A 16,172-nucleotide genomic window follows, 5' to 3' on the forward strand; every position below is an offset into this window, starting at 1 on the left:
CACACAGACAGGCAAGCATTCATGCATACATACATACAAAAGTATGTGGACACCCAAACATCACAGCCATATGTGCTTGTTGAACATCTCATTCCAAAACCATGGACATTAATATGGAGTTGGTTCCCCCTTTGCTTGCTCTCCACTCTTCTGGGGGAAACAGTTATGGTGAAACAGGAAAGGGTCTTCCTCAAATTGGAAGCATCCAATTCTGTAGAATCTCATTGTATGCTGTAGCATTAAGACTTCCCTTCACTGGAACTAAGGGTGTAGAATATGAAAATAAAACACTGAAGAATAGATAAGGTCAAAAATGTATTCCCAATGATTACTTCTAACAGTTACGGACATGATCGAACAAACTCAGCACAAGTGGTCACATGACCAACTAACACAAGTTACGTTATATCTGACTCCAAAAGATTATTTCATGGTTAATAATGATTGACAATGCTTTGCTCATCCCTATGTGACAGACAATAGATCATATCGGATCCTAGATTCCATTAAGAATATCCAAAATGCTATTTCACCATGTCGTCAAGTTAAGATAAATCGGCTTGCGAGAAGTTTATGCTCAAGCCAATAACTGAAACTGATGACTCTCTCTACGTCTCGTTAACGATGCATGTGAACATTAGACATTGATGGTAAACTCTGTGATAACCTGGTCACGATTATGTTGTGCTGTTTTAACAGAAAATGACATTAGAGTATCAACAAAATAACCAATTTCAAGTTTTAACCATACCTTAACATGCGTCAAGGACAACGCGGGAGAATGGTGCTTGCGACGGGCCTAACGATTCCAAGACTATCTCGCTGTCCCTCTCCTTAAATATCATTCCCAACAAAGGACAAGGTTTGAGATGCATTACAAATCGCAAAGGCATAGCCAGGGTGCAATTTCCTCAGGCACATTACAAGTTCCAAAGAATTGACAATGGTGAGGGTGTGACTTCTTCAGGATGTCCGCCAGGCTCATTCAACTGCAAATAGTTATACACATTGAAATCAAGGCCGACGCCACCAGACTCTCTCTAGAAGGGGCCTAGCCCAAACCATGAAAAACAGCCCCAGTGTGTCCACATACTTTTGGCTATGTAGTGTACATACATATATACATACATTCATACATACATATATATACAGTATATATATACATACATACCTACATACATACATACCTCCATACATACATACATTCATACATACATACATGCATACATACATACATACATACATTCATACATACATACATATATACATACATATATACATACATTCATACCTCCATACATACCTCCATACATACATACCTAGATACATATATACATATATACATACATACCTACATACATATTCATACATACATACATACATACAGTACATACATACATATTCATACATACATACATACATACATTCATACATACATACATACATTCATACATACATACATGGGCATGCATTAATTGGGCAGTCATTTCAGACTCAGCACAGCCATATACTGTATATATGTCTGTATGTATGTCATATCCATAAATCCATAAATAAATCCATCATATCCATAAATTATGTTGTTAAAATGACAAGATTGGAGCCATGACATAGGCGGTGGATGGTGGGTGAACCTGTGGAGGAGGTCAGCCTCTCTAGCAGGCTGAGACGCTGGAGGAATACTGAGCAGCAGGCCTGGTTGGACCCCTGCTGGCTGGCACATGGATCTTACATGTCTGTGGACAAGACATGTGACTCTGGGAGCTGTGGAGCTGTGGGTCTGGGAGCTGTGGTCTGTGGGTCTGGGAGCTGTGGGTCTGAGAGCTGTGGGTCTGGGAGCTGTGGAGCTGTGGGTCTGGGAGCTGTGGGTCTGGAAGCTGTGGAGCTGCGGGCCTGGAAGCTGTGGGTCTGGGAGCTGTGAGTCTGGAAGCTGTGGGTCTGTGGGTCTGGAAGCTGTGGAGCTGTGGGTCTGTGGGTCTGGAAGCTGTGGAGCTGTGGTTCTGGAAGCTGTGGGTCTGTGGGTCTGTAAGCTGTGGAGCTGTGGAGCTGTTGGTCTGGAAGCTGTGGAGCTGTGGGTCTGGAAGCTGTGGAGCTGTGGGTCTGGAAGCTGTGGGTCTGTGGGTCTGGAAGCTGTGGAGCTGTGGGTCTGTGGGTCTGGAAGCTGTGGTGCTGTGGGTCTGGGAGCTGTGGGTCTGGAAGCTGTGGGTCTGGGAGCTGTGGGTCTGTGGGTCTGGAAGCTGTGGAGCTGTGGGTCTGTGGGTCTGGAAGCTGTGGTGCTGTGGGTCTGGGAGCTGTGGGTCTGGAAGCTGTGGGTCTGGGAGCTGTGGGTCTGTGGGTCTGGAAGCTGTGGAGCTGTGGGTCTGTGGGTCTGTGGGTCTGGGAGCTGTGGGTCTGTGGGTCTGGGAGCTGTGGGTCTGTGGGTCTGGGAGCTGTGGACTTGCTTTAGGTCATATTGGTGTTAGGTCATATTGTTTGTATCGTGTTTATTGTTAAGTATTGTTTTTGTTGTGAAACACTTCGTGACATTTGTTTATGTAAAAAGTACTACAAATACATTTTCATTGATTCCTAGGGGGGATTCATCCTCTAGTCTGGGTGCTGTGGGCTCCAATAGGACTGTAGTCTGGGTGATGTGGGCTCTAGGACTCTCTCTAGACTAGCTATGGCTAGCTAGTATTAGCATTGTTAACATCCTTTCATCTTAGGCCGCATTCTAACCCCCTCCTCCCCCACCTCCTCTCTCCTCCCCTCCCCCTCTCTCCTCCCTTCCTCCTCCCCTCCCCTCCTCTCCTCCCCTGCTCTCCTCCTCCCCTCCCTCTCTTTCCCTCCTGCCTCCCTGCGTCCTCTCTTTCTTTTTCTCGCTGCAGTGTTGCTATAGCAACCGAGAAATGTGGGAATACCTCTGTCCTTCAGAGAGAGGGAGAGAAGCAGAGAGAGAGAGAGAGGGAGAGAGAGATTGAAGCAGAGAGATAGAGAGTGAGAGAGAGAGAGAGGGGAAGAGAGATTGAAGCAGAGAGAGATGAGAGAGACGGAGAGAGAGAAAGGGAGAGATTGAAGCAGAGAGATAGACCGAGAAAAAGAGAGGGAGATAAACAGAGATAGAAGCAGAGAGAGAGAGGGAGAGAGAGTGAGAGAGAGGGAGAGAGGGACAGAGAGAGAGGGAGAGAGAGAGAGAGAAGCAGCTAAATGACTGTTGATTGCAGGACAGAGTGAGTGAATGGACAGTGCTGCCTGTGACCCCCCCCCCCCCCCTGCTAACCCTCCTCTCCACCCTCCTCTCCACCCTCCTCTCCCAGCGACAGAGACCACAGAGGCTACTATGTGTTAGCCACGCTACGTAGCATGCCATCCAGAACACATGGCCATTCTAAGCCTAGCTTAGCCTATGCTAGTGTGGTTGATGGAACCCAGGGAGAGGGAGCCATTTGTTTGTCGATCCATGTGTTCTAGACGTCTCCATTTTGTAGCGAGGCTGCTGTTTCCATGACAACCTGCAGCCTTAAAATAGCTCACTCTTTCCTCTCGCTGTTTTTCAGTCTTTCTCCTCTCCTTCTCTTCTCCTCTCCTTCTCTCACGCTCTTTTCTTCTGTCTCTCACAAATGTTAATTCCCATGTCCAACCTTGTTGTGTATCCCTCCTCCTCCTTGTCCTCCCTCTCCTCCTTCTCCACCTCCTCTCATCCCTCTCTTTTTCATGCCAACAGTCATTCTTTCCAAATGCATCCATGGCTGGGTCCCCATGACAACGGTAGTGAAGTCATGCCACTTACGTATTATTACACAGACAAAAACAAGATGGCCGCCACAGGAAACACAGCTCAGCTAGAGTGTTTCAGTCAGTGCATCAAAATGTCAAAGGTATTGTGTGTGTGTGTGTGTGTGTGTGTTTCTACTAAATGTGTTTTTTAAACCTCTCATTAAGCAGCTTCACACACACACACACACACGCACGCACACACACACACACACACACACACACACACACACACACACACACACACACACACACATACTCACATATGTCATGTTTGCTCCATCAGGGAAGCACTGCAGGTCCACTAACTCAGGGCCTGGCCGATGACATCACATTTTAATTACTGTTTGTGGCCCTGAGCTTACCGTGTGTGTGTGTGTGTGTGTGTGTGTGTGTGTGCGTGTGTGTGTGGTGGTGTGTGAGGAGATAGAGAGAGATCGACCCAGACAACCAGAGAAGAACCTACTTTGTCTTTGAAAAGGAAGAGGAAGAAGAGGAGAATGAGGTGGATGAGGAGGAGGTCAGGTGGTACAGCAGGTGGGCTGTGAATCCTTTAGAGGAACAGGATGTGATGTCATATCTGAGGAATGTGTGATACATTTTCATGACGCAGCATTAATAAATACTATAAATGTGTTCATTTTTGTTCATTACTCAGTGTGTCTGCCTGCCTGTCTGTCTGTCTACCTGTCTGCCTGCCTGCCTACCTACCTGCCTACCTACCTACCTACCTGTCTGTCTGTCTGTCTGTCTATCTGTCTGCCTGCCTGCCTGCTTGTCTGTCTGTCTGCCTGCTTGTCTATCTGTCTGTCTGTCTGTCTATGTGTGTGTGTGTGTGTGTGTGTGCGTGTGTGTGTGTTTGTGTGTGTGTGTGTGTGTTAGCCCGCCGAGGTGAATCCCAGGGCCGTAAGCTGAGTGAGCGTCTTCCCAAGGTGACTCATCGCCATGACAACCCTGCTGCACATTATTTCTCTCCGCCTTTCTCTGTGACATCACATCATGTGTGTTTAGAGTGTGTTTAAAGCATGTTTAGAGTGTGTTTAGTATGTGTTTAGAGTGTGATTAGAGTATGTTTAGAGTGTGTTAGAGTGTGTTTAGAGTGTGTTAGAGTGTGTAATGTCTGTCATGGTGGGATTAATGTGGGCGGCTCACATTGATGACCTCATGGTGTGATGTAACATGTTGTTTCATACGGCCTGTGGCTCTGAATCTGGATCTCTGAATCTCGGATCTGTGAGCCTAAGGGCAAATCAACATCATAATGGCATTACCTCTCTCTCTCTCTCCCCCCCTCTCTCTTTCTCTCTCTCTGTTTCTCTGTTTCTCTCTCCATCTCTCTCTCTGTCCCTCTCCGTCTCTCTTTCTCTCTCTTTCTCTGTGTCTCTCTCTCTCTCTGTGTCATTCTCTCTCTGTCTGTCTCTGTGCCTCTCTCTTTCTCTGTCTCCCTCTGTCTCTCTCTCTCTCTCTCTCTCTCTCTCTCTCTCTCTCTCTCTGTCTCCCACTCTCTTTCTGTCCCTGCCGGTATGTCTGTCTCCCATCTGAACCCCACCTGTGTCACGTCTCATTCAAACTCAAACAAGCTTTATCGACACAAGAAGAGCAAACGTCAGAGTGATTTACAACGTTATAACTTCACAGAAGATGACAGAGAACAGAAAAGATGTCAGAATAGAGGCATGTCTCTCTCTCTGTCTTTCTCATTCTCACTTCTTTTTTTCCTTCTTTCTTTCTTTTGTTCTTTCTCTCTCTCTCTCTGTCTGTCTTTCACCATCTCTTTCTCTCCTTCTCTTCAACTCTTCCTCTCCTCTCTCTATCCCTCCCTCTCTCTCTCCCCCTATCTCGCTCTTTCCTGTCATATTTCATAAAGTATGACTCATCTTCTTTAACCCCCAACAACATGCAACTAATGCAGCTGTTGACATACAGCTTATTGGCTGTGTGGCTGTATCATGTCTACTCCTGATTGGCTGTTTGGCTGTATCATGTCTACTCCTGATTGGCTGTTTGGCTGTATCATGTCTACGGTTGATTGGCTGTGTGGCTGTATCATGTCTACTTCTGATTGGCTGTTTGGCTGTATCATGTCTAATTCTGATTGGCTGTTTGGCTGTATCATGTCTACGGTTGATTGGCTGTGTGGCTGTATCATGTCTACTTCTGATTGGCTGTTTGGCTGTATCATGTCTACTTCTGATTGGCTCTTTGGCTGTATCATGTCTACGGTTGATTGGCTGTTTGGCTGTATCATGTCTATGGTTGATTGGCTGTTTGGCTGTATCATGTCTACGGTTGATTGGCTGTGTGGCTGTATCATGTCTAATTCTGATTGGCTGTGTGGCTGTATCATGTCTAATTCTGATTGGCTGTGTGGCTATATCGTGGCTGTGTCATGTTTTGCTGAATGTCTGTTTGACTGTGTCCTCCTCCTCAATGGAGTTCTCTGTCTCTCCTCTCACACCCTCACAGATGTTAATTAACGTCGGGATTGAATTAGATCACGAATTACAATGAAACGGTTTTAATTAAACTAAGTCCCATCATGGTTCCTGTTCGAGACATCTGGAGCAGATGGAGGCGTCTCTGAGCCAGGCTGCGCTGCCCTCTGGTGATCGCACACGGAACAGCACAAAATGGAGGCTCTGTTTGGAGTCTCTGATGATGCCTCCCCCCCCTCTCCTGGGGACGTTGTAGGTACCAGTTTTTCCGACCCTGGAGGTTTTTCCTACCCTACCAGATCCGGTCATAGGTTCTGCTCTTTCCGGCCATAGGTAGCACTATGATTCGCTATGATTCGCGATGCCAACGATGACAACGAAGACCCGTTAGTAGATCTGAAACTGTGTGTTAGTATGGCAAGCCGTTTTAACATTTATTAGCTAAATTTGACTAGTCGTAATTCGATTTTTACTAGTCTAAATTTGTATTCAAGATATCTATAACGTCATTCTGACTAGTCAAAACGACAGTTAGAGATATCTGTAATTCAGTTTTTCCATAGTTTGCTTCAAATAGCTGTTATGTGATAATAAAGTTATCAATTCCATGGCCAATGTTAATAATGCTGTCTAGTCTGTCACCAGGCCGATCCTGGACGTAGGCCCCAGAGAGACGGAGGGAGAGCCTGTCAGTTGAAAGCGTGGGGCCTGTAGCCACATCTAACCCACGCCCATGAAGAGGATGGACTGACTCAGACAGCATGCACGTGTCAAAAGCCCCTCCATCTGACATGACTATAACTCTAGCTAGATCCAGACTCTAGCTGGAAGGAATAAGTGAATAAGGCCATCGGTCATCCACCGTTATCGTTTGGGGTAATGTGACCAACATGTAGTTCACACTACTGTTCAGATTCAGTTTTATATTTGCGACTGCAAACACACTAATTAATCAATCACTCTTCCGAACTGGGAGCCTTGAAACTTGCGCACACAGGGATGCCAAGATTGTCCTTGACCTCTAACAGAAATAAATCATAATCAATTGAATGTTCAAATTCAAAAAAAAAATGTCCAGCAATTCTTGACGTTCTTCTTCGTCTTCAGTCAGTTTCAATTTAGCCTCTATTTCCTCTCTCTGTATTTTGTCCAATTGAAGAAAAGCAGGCTCCTGGACCTTCCCTTCCAGCCGGTGGGCGTTCTTCTTCATCCACTCCGCTCCCAGGAGGGTGGACTTGCCACGGTCTACAAGACAAAAACAGTTTAAAGTCCTCTTACAGTGGTCCATAGAAACAGTTCTACAGCCAGTGGTGTAGTGGCACCGTTTTCATATAAGGTTATAGTAATATACAGTACTGGTGAAGAGAAACATACCCAAGTTGTCGTCTTCTGTCCTCTTTTTCTTGGAGTCTTCCTCTCGCATTGTTGCGGCATAGCTGTGGTCATTTCTTATGGCATTGCTGCCCACCACACTGTCAGACCGCTCACACTGAAGGAATAAAATGCATGGTGCAATCACAACTATTGAACTAACAAAAAACACTATTATTTACCATTCAGCATCATGCTCACCTCCTGTTCCCTCTTCCGCTTGTTTGCCCGTAGGACCTCATCCCCAACTTTGAAGTCAAAGGATTTGACCCCCTTTTTGTTCCGGGCCTTGTAGGCCTTTTTCTGCCTTGCCTGGGCAATTTGGATGTTCTGGTAAATCTGAAAAATTGTTATAATTTAATTAATTGTCCCTTAAAACATATTCATATTTTATAGCATATATTGCCATTGTATGCATATTTGTTATTATTAGATATTATTATGCATAAATTGCAATTTTTACATCACCTTTGCATGTAGATCTGTAACTTCGACAGTCTTCGCCTGTACATCCTCCTCTGGCAAATCAACCACAACCACAGCTGAGTCGTCACCCTCCTCAGTCTGTGTTGTGTTGATGACACCTGGGCTGCGAGGGTGCCGTCCGAACAGTGCCAAGTACGGGGTGTACTTGGTTGATCGCTGTAAAACAAAACAAAAGTACAATCAATAGCATTTCACCATCTTTCTATATTGTTTGAATTGTTTTTTGTTTCTTTCTATGTTTGTTTGAATTGTTTACATATGCAGTTGTTACACAATAGTAGGCCCCTCAAATGGGCATCCCAGTCGTTCTGTCCCTCCCCACAGTACTTGGCAAGCGCAGTCTTCACGTTGCGGTTTGTGCGCTCGTCCTGTCCATTGGCCTGGGGGTGGCAGGCTGACGTGATGCAGTGTTTGACACCCAGAGCCTCAAAAACACCACGGTTGACCTGCAGATGCACTAGTGTATGCAATTAAATTAGATTAAATTACAATTATCAAATGTCACACATCACATACTGTGTCTTACTTATATAACTGTACCTCATTCACAAATTCCCGTCCTTGGTCGTTAATGATCCTCTCTACCAGTCCAAAGTCAACAAGAATGTTGACTATCTTCCTGGACACCTCATTGGCTGTTTTGGTGTAGAGGGTTTTTGCCACTACCCACTTGGTGAAGAGGTCGGTTGCAGTCAGAATGTATCTGCAATGAAAAATGCAGATTGTTCTCCATTAGCTACAGCATTGCAGCAGCTATTCCCCATGGGGTCTACCAAAAACTTGCTTCATAACTTTTATTTACTTATCCAATACATGATGTCAGCTTATCTCACTAGCTTTAACCAAAAGGGGTTACACATACTTCTGCCCAACATTCAGTAGCTACCTTTTGCCCTTTGCAGTGGTGGGAAGTGGACCAATGAGATCAATCCCCAGGACACTCCATGCCTCTTTCACTTGGATGGGATGGAGTACAGGTGCAACTGTCTTTATTTTCTCATGATGTTGACAGCGGGGGCACTCATCAACCTTTAAAACAGTGACATTTCAGAGGAAATTATCTAGAGTCAGAGAATTCTTGATGTGGTTGAGGCGTCATGTTGGTGGTGGTGGTCAGCTGCTGGGCTTAGTGCCTTAGGTGCAGAACCGCTGTGGTTGAGGGGCTGCGGCCTGTATGATGGTCTGGGTGTTCCAGTGCAGAATCAGATTGTGGTCAGTATGAGAATTACACAAGAGTTGGAGATCTTTGAGTAAAAGATCATTGCTAACGGGCAGTGTATAAATTACAATGTTCACACACACCATGCACTAATAACATCAAAAACTCACCCATTTTGTGACATCCTCCCGCAAGGTGGACCAGTGGTAGGACGCCATCACCTTCTCCAGTGTTCGGCGTCTCCCTGGATGACCCCCAGTCCCATGGTTGTCGTGGCACTCCTTCGGATCAAATCAAACTTCATTTGCATAGCCCATTTCTCACAAAAATGTGACACAATGTGCTTCACAGAGAGCAAAGAAGATAAAACAACAATAGAACAGATGAAACAACAATAAAGACAGACATTTAAAAGGCGAGATTGAATAAGTAGGTTTTGAGGTCTCCAACAATGATAATCTTGTCATAATTGGGAAAGATGATGGACAAGAACTCAAGTCAGATATGAAAGTTACCATCAGGACATCACGAACTCCATCTTTGTTGCACACCACCAAGCGAAGTTTGTCCTTGCACTTATAGTACAACTCCTCACCTGATGCAGCAGAAAAATACAGCATTCATTTAGAAGTGCAAATAAAGCCACTGGAAACAGGTTTTATGCACAAAATAGTTAGCAGATGCTTAATGAGACACTCAATTTTGATATAGGCCTATGCATTTTCGCCATTTCAAGCAGTGGCTTCAAGAGTGGATATGACATAGTTATTCACACTGACTTACCTTTCATCAAGTAATTCTTGGATGCCTTTCGAATCCTTGATTTAAGGTTTCCAACCTTGGGCATGCCAGGAGGATACATATCATGCATCAAGTGCGCGCAACATCCATGTATCTTAAGGTAGCTACAAAGATTAGATCTATAAACAGCCAAAATTACTGATGGGTAAAAATGGCGGTCATCATGTGATCGTAAGTCATCGTCGTCAGCGAATCATAGCGCTACCTATGGCCGGAAAGGGCAGAACCTATGACCGGATCTGGTAGGGTAGGAAAAACCTACAGTGTCGGAAAATCTGGTACCTACAACGTCCCTGAGCTCATACGACTTGACTGGTTGAAAGCAATCAGTAGAGAGTCTGGACTAATCCTAATGTTGTTCGTTTAGTGATAACTTGAAGGAGTAGAGGAATAATAATAATAATAATAATAATAATAATAATAATAATAATAATAATAATAATAGAGGAATAGTAGTAGTAATAGTAATAGTAGAGGAATAATAATAATAATAATAATAATAATGCATTTATTTTGTATAGCACTTTTTCAGCATTCAAAGACACTACATTCCATGGAGAGAACAAGAATAGACAGATACATAAAAATAGGGAATTTGTTCTCCTTCCTTCATCTACACCTCCTCTCCTCTCTCCTCATATCTCCTCACCTCCCCTTTTCTCCCCTCTCCTCACCTCCCCTTCCCTCCCCTCCTCTCCTCTCCCCTCCCCTCCCCTCGCCTCCCCTTCCCTCCCCTCCTCTCCTCTCCCCTCCCCTCCCCTCCCCTCCCCTCCCCTCGCCTCCCCTCCTCTCGTCTCCCCTACCCTCCTCTCGTCTCCCCTCCTCTCCCCTACCCTCCTCTCCTCTCCTCTCCCCTCCCCTCCTCTCCTCTCCTTCCCACCCCTCCTCTCCTCTCCCCTCCTCTCCTCTCCTCTCCTTTCCCCTCCTCTCCTCTCCCCTCCTCTCCTCTCCTCTCCTCTCCCCTCCTCTCCTCTCCCCTCCTCTCCTCTCCTCTCCTCTCCTCTCCCCTCCCCTCCTCTCCTCTCCCCTCCCCTCCCCTCCCCTCCTCTCCTCTCCTCTCCCCTCCTCTCCACTACCCTCCTCTCGTCTCCCCTCCTCTCCTCTCCCCTCCCCTCCTCTCCTCTCATCTCCTCTCCCCTCCCCTCCCCTCCCCTCCCCTCCCCTCCCCTCCTCTCCTCTCCCCTCCTCTCCTCTCCTCTCCTCTCCTCTCCTCTCCTCTCCCCTCCTCTCCTCTCCCCTCCCCTCCCCTCCTCTCCTCTCCCCTCCTCTCCACTACCCTCCTCTCCCCTCCCCTCCTCTCCTCTCCCCTCCCCTCCTCTCCTCTCCTCTCCCCTCCACTCCCCTCCCCTCCCCTCCCCTACCCTCCTCTCCTCTCCCCTCCTCTCCCCTACCCTCCTCTCCTCTCCTCTCCTCTCCCCTTCCCTCCTCTCCTCTCCTCTCCTCTCCCCTCCCCTCCCCTCCCCTCCCCTCAGAAGTATGGATGACAGATCTGAGCTCATATGAACCTCAGCAGGGAGACGCCAAAACAGCACTCCGTCTTGAGACTTGAGGTATGAGAGCTGACACTACATTACCCATCAGCCCCGAGGTAGAACTCAAACAGCTGACAGGCAGCATAAGGAGGAAGCTGTCCTCTGTAAACATCTAGAGGTGCTTGGAGCGTAGCGAGCACACATATACACACGCACGCACACACACATATACACATGCACACACACACACACACACACACACACACACACACACACACACACACACACACACACACACACACACACACACACACACACACACACATGCACACACACACGTTTAAGTGTCAAAACTTCTCCCTGTTATGAACTCATGTCAGGTGACTATCAATCAATCAATCAATCAATCAATCTATCTGTCTGTCTGTCTGTCTGTCTATCATTCTACACTATGTCCTTACTGTTGACTTTGTTGATTGTTATTGTTGTTGCTGTGAGATGTGAATGAGAGGCAGCCTGCTCCCCCTACTGGCTGGGATGTCTGATACAAGACCATCATGACATTTCTCCATGAAGTCCATACAAGCTCACTGTTAGCATAGCTTAGAGGCTGATATGTGAACAAATAATGATATTTTGAGACCACATACATGGTAGACTGATGAGAACTATAGACTACTCATTAAAACATGTTTTTCCAGTAAAACTCTGTTTCTTGTCTGTCGTCAGCTCTTGCAGTGACAGTGTCTGTCTTCTCTGTGGCGCTGCTAGGCAGCGTTGGAGCTCTGATCCACAGAGGAAGAAACCAGAACTCCAGGGAGGTGTCGAGGCCGATCGTCAGGATCAGCTGAGTGATTGGACATCGTCATGGAGACCACATGGACGGCTGTAGATATCAATACCATCAACATGCATCTCGTTTGATTATTAACTCACCAACTGCCAAAGCACCTAGAGTGCCAAGAGTTCTAATGTGGTGTTTACCTAGCAACAACACTTTGATTGGCTACAAAATGAAGCATCGTAATTTAGGCATTTTTGGTGAATAAAGTCACCCTTGGTACTCTAGAATGTTGACAGTTTGGGCGACTTTATTCACCCTCGGCACTAGATGAGTTGATATGACATAATCAGTTGACTGCTAGAGAGATAGATAGGGGGTGTGGCTATGGCAGCAGCCTATCACCATCATATTAATGTCTGTGTTTTTTTCAGCTCAGGTCTTAGTTTAGTGTTTATCATAACCAAGCTCTACAAATATCTAATATAATACTGACTGTGTGACATAGAGACAATCGGGTGTGAGAGACAGACACAGACAGCCAATCAACACTTCAAGTACGTTTTTATTTCATACCCACCGCTGACACCACCGCCTGCCTCGGCCCTCACTGACCAATCAAAATCATGTACATTCAGACTGACACATACTCTATCACAAGGTTGGGTCTACCAGACGTGAGCGTCAGTGTCCGTCCACGTCTCCCTGACAACCTCACCATGGAGACGCGGCTGGGAAACATCCACTCCTGACATGGTGCCCTGGTTCATACAGTTTTACATTCTAGTTCTCCTCTTCCTCTCCTCTTTATCTCCGCCTCTTCTCTCACTGGTCCTCCTCCACCTCCCCCTTCTCCAGTGGAACAGCTATGGAGAGAGACAGAGAGAGAGAGAGAGAGTGTGAGAGAGAGAGAGAGAGAGAGAGAGAGAGAGAGTGTGTGAGAGAGAGAGAGAGATAACATTAGCCTTGTGAACTATTCTGTAGTCTTTCTGTTAGGACAACAAACATTGCACTACTGTCTAAGGATGAACCTCTTATTCTCCCCCTCCCTCCCTCCCTCCCTCCCATCCTCCCTCCCTCCCTCCCACCCTCCCTCCCTCCCTCCCACCCTCCCTCCCTCCCACCCTCCCTCCCTCCCTCCCTCCCTCCCTCCCTCCCACCTTCCTTCCCTCCCTCCCTCCCTCCCTCCCTCCCTCCCTCCATACCTCGTATCTCTACTTTACACTCGACCGTGTCCTCTCCCAGGCTGTTGATGGCCTTGCAGGAGTAGGTCCCGCGGTCGAACATGGCCGGCTTGCGGATGTGGAGGGTGATGACCCCCTGGTGGTTGATCCTCATGAACTTTCCATCCAGCTCTTGTAGGGGAATCTTGTTCTTCAGCCAGAAGATCTTAGGCTGGGGGGGGGGGGGGAGATGTTGACATCCATAGAGTATTTGCAGTATCAGATGGCATCTAGAGTCTAAAGGCTATTCCTACATACACACACATCACTACACATCACTAAACACACACACACACACACCTTGGGGAAGCCACTGACGGCGCAGCTGATAGCAGTGCTGTAGCCCACAACCACGGAGCGGTCCATAAGGGGCTGAGTGAACTTGGGGACGGTCATCAAGTCCTTCTCCTTGAAGGGAGTGCGGTTTAACACCAGCGCTGGGAGGGGGAGGGGGGAGGGTTATAGTTAATCAATACTGATTGCTTATCATTTCATGAGACATCTCTGAAGCACATGGTCTGATAATGATGGATGATGAGGTTTGATATAAGCTGAAGGAGAGAAATGATGTACGTAGGACACACACACGCGCGCACACAAACGTGCACATGTACGCTCGCACACACTCTCGCACACATGCACGCATGCACCAATTACAAAAAAACACACACACACACCCCCACCCCCACCCCCCCCCCCCCACACACACACACACACACACACACACACACACACACCTATCACTACACACGCACACCTCACACATGCACACATCCATCAATACACACACACACACACACACACACACACACACACTCACGTGTCTTGGAGATTTTGGCTGTGTCCTTGCTGACGTGAGGCTCTTCGCTGAGGCCCACCATGTTCTCACTGAACACTCTGAACATGTACTCATTACCTATGATGAGGTCTGACACCGTGCAGCTGGCCCTGCGGTTGTGTTCAAACACCGTGAACCATTCCTGGGGGGGAGGGGGGGGGGTAAAGAGAGGGAGGGGGGGTAAAGAGAGGGAGGGGGGGTAAAGAGAGGGAGGGGGGGTAGAGAGAGAGGGAAAGAGAGAGGTCAGTGATAAGGAGAAAGCTGATTCTAGAATTCCAAGGAGACAGTTGCCATGGTTAGACACCAATCACTGTTTGTCTCAGTAAGTGAATCAACTCTCATCAGTCATCAGTGAAACCTTCCAAAAGAACAAGTGCCATTGGCAGTCACAGTGCTGGAGGTAGGAACCAATTATTATTATTATTATTATGATTTAAGCTCAATTCTGGTGGAGGAGGACAATGAGCCCTCATTGTAATGCAAGGAATCATGTTTGATACCATTCCTCATTCTCATTCCGTTCCATGCATTACAATGAGCCCATCCTCCGATTTCTACCTCCGCCAGCCAGGTGGTCTCTCCTGAGGAGGTATGTAGGGAGTGTGTGTGCGTGTGCGTGTGTGTGTGTGTTTGTGTGTGTGCATGTGTGTGTGTTTGTGTGTGTGCATGTGTGTGTGTTTGTGTGTGTGCGAGTGTGTGTGTGTGTGTGTGTGTGTGCGAGTGTGTGTGTGTGTGTGTGTGTGTGTGTGCGAGTGTGTACTGAGTAGGGTGGTCTCACCATGGTCTTCTTGTCGGCCTTCTGGATGGTGTACCCAATGATCTCTGAGTTTCCATCATCTACGGGGGGCTGCCACTCCAGCGCTGCGTTGAATCCCCAGATCTCTGCCACCTTCACCAGTTGGGGGGGGCCGGGCCGCTCTGGGGGGTGGAGGGCATGGTTCATTTACCTTAACCTTTTAATGTGTGTGTGTGTGTGTGTGTGTGTGTCTGTGTGCGTGTGTGTGTGTGTGTGTGTACCACCCCTACCTATGATCCTGATGTCCAGCTCCGCCCTGTCCTCCATGTTCTCGATCTTCAGCACCAGCTCGTACTTCCCAGAATGCTCTCTGACGGCCGAGCGGATGAAGAGGATGGAGTCCACCGTGGAGGTGAGGACCCCCACCATCTTAGGGTCCACCGGCGCCCCGTCCTTAAACCACGTCGCCATGGGCCGTGGTTTACCCTGTCACACACACACACGCGCGCACACACACACAACCGTCATAGTCAGCATCTACCAGGGGAGGCTGGCGGAGGAAGAAATTGGAGGACGGGGCTCATTGTCAAGCTTGGGATGGTGTTTTACACCTGGTCTGATACCGCTCCTTACAAAGAGCCTGTCCTCCGTTTTCTACCTCCGCCAGCCTCCCCTGTTGATGCTTCTGGGTACTGGTGTCACCTGCTGTAGACCACCTCAACCTCCCACTGTACTTCCTCTAGGCTTATATGAAAGGTCAGAGGTGAAAGGTCACCTGGAAGGGGATGGTGAGGTTGATCTTCTCTCCGACCCGGCGGATGTACCTCTGCCTCAGTTCGCGGGGGAGGCGGATCTTAGGCAGCTCTGATGGGCAGAGAGAGGGAGGTAAGACACACACACAGACACACACACACACACACACACACAGACACACACACACACACACACACACACACACACACACACACTCACACACTCACACACTCACACACACACACACACACACACACACACACATAAACACACACAGGCGCACACACACACACACACAGGCGCACACACACACACACACACACACTCACACACACACACACACACATAAACACACACACAGACG

At 47.5% G+C, this 16,172-nt stretch overlaps 1 protein-coding gene across 1 annotated transcript in view; it reads right to left on the reverse strand.

Annotated features, from left to right (window-relative positions):
- Positions 1-13,083: 13,083 nt before the first annotated feature.
- LOC308167991 (myosin-binding protein C, fast-type-like) overlaps positions 13,084-16,172 on the reverse strand; it is a gene marked incomplete at both ends in the record, with an annotated part of 13,628 nt that continues 10,539 nt past the window's right edge. Inside the window, 7 exons of the mRNA XM_080542470.1 lie at positions 13,084-13,124; positions 13,464-13,653; positions 13,782-13,918; positions 14,302-14,461; positions 15,098-15,237; positions 15,346-15,541; positions 15,831-15,919. Coding sequence (XP_080398596.1) covers positions 13,084-13,124; positions 13,464-13,653; positions 13,782-13,918; positions 14,302-14,461; positions 15,098-15,237; positions 15,346-15,541; positions 15,831-15,919 — 953 coding nt within the window. The remainder of the gene's footprint in view (positions 13,125-13,463; positions 13,654-13,781; positions 13,919-14,301; positions 14,462-15,097; positions 15,238-15,345; positions 15,542-15,830; positions 15,920-16,172) is intronic.

This window comes from Nansenia antarctica (assembly GCF_963989245.1).
Source record: "Nansenia antarctica genome assembly, chromosome: 11".
Taxonomy (NCBI): domain Eukaryota; kingdom Metazoa; phylum Chordata; class Actinopteri; order Argentiniformes; family Microstomatidae; genus Nansenia; species Nansenia antarctica.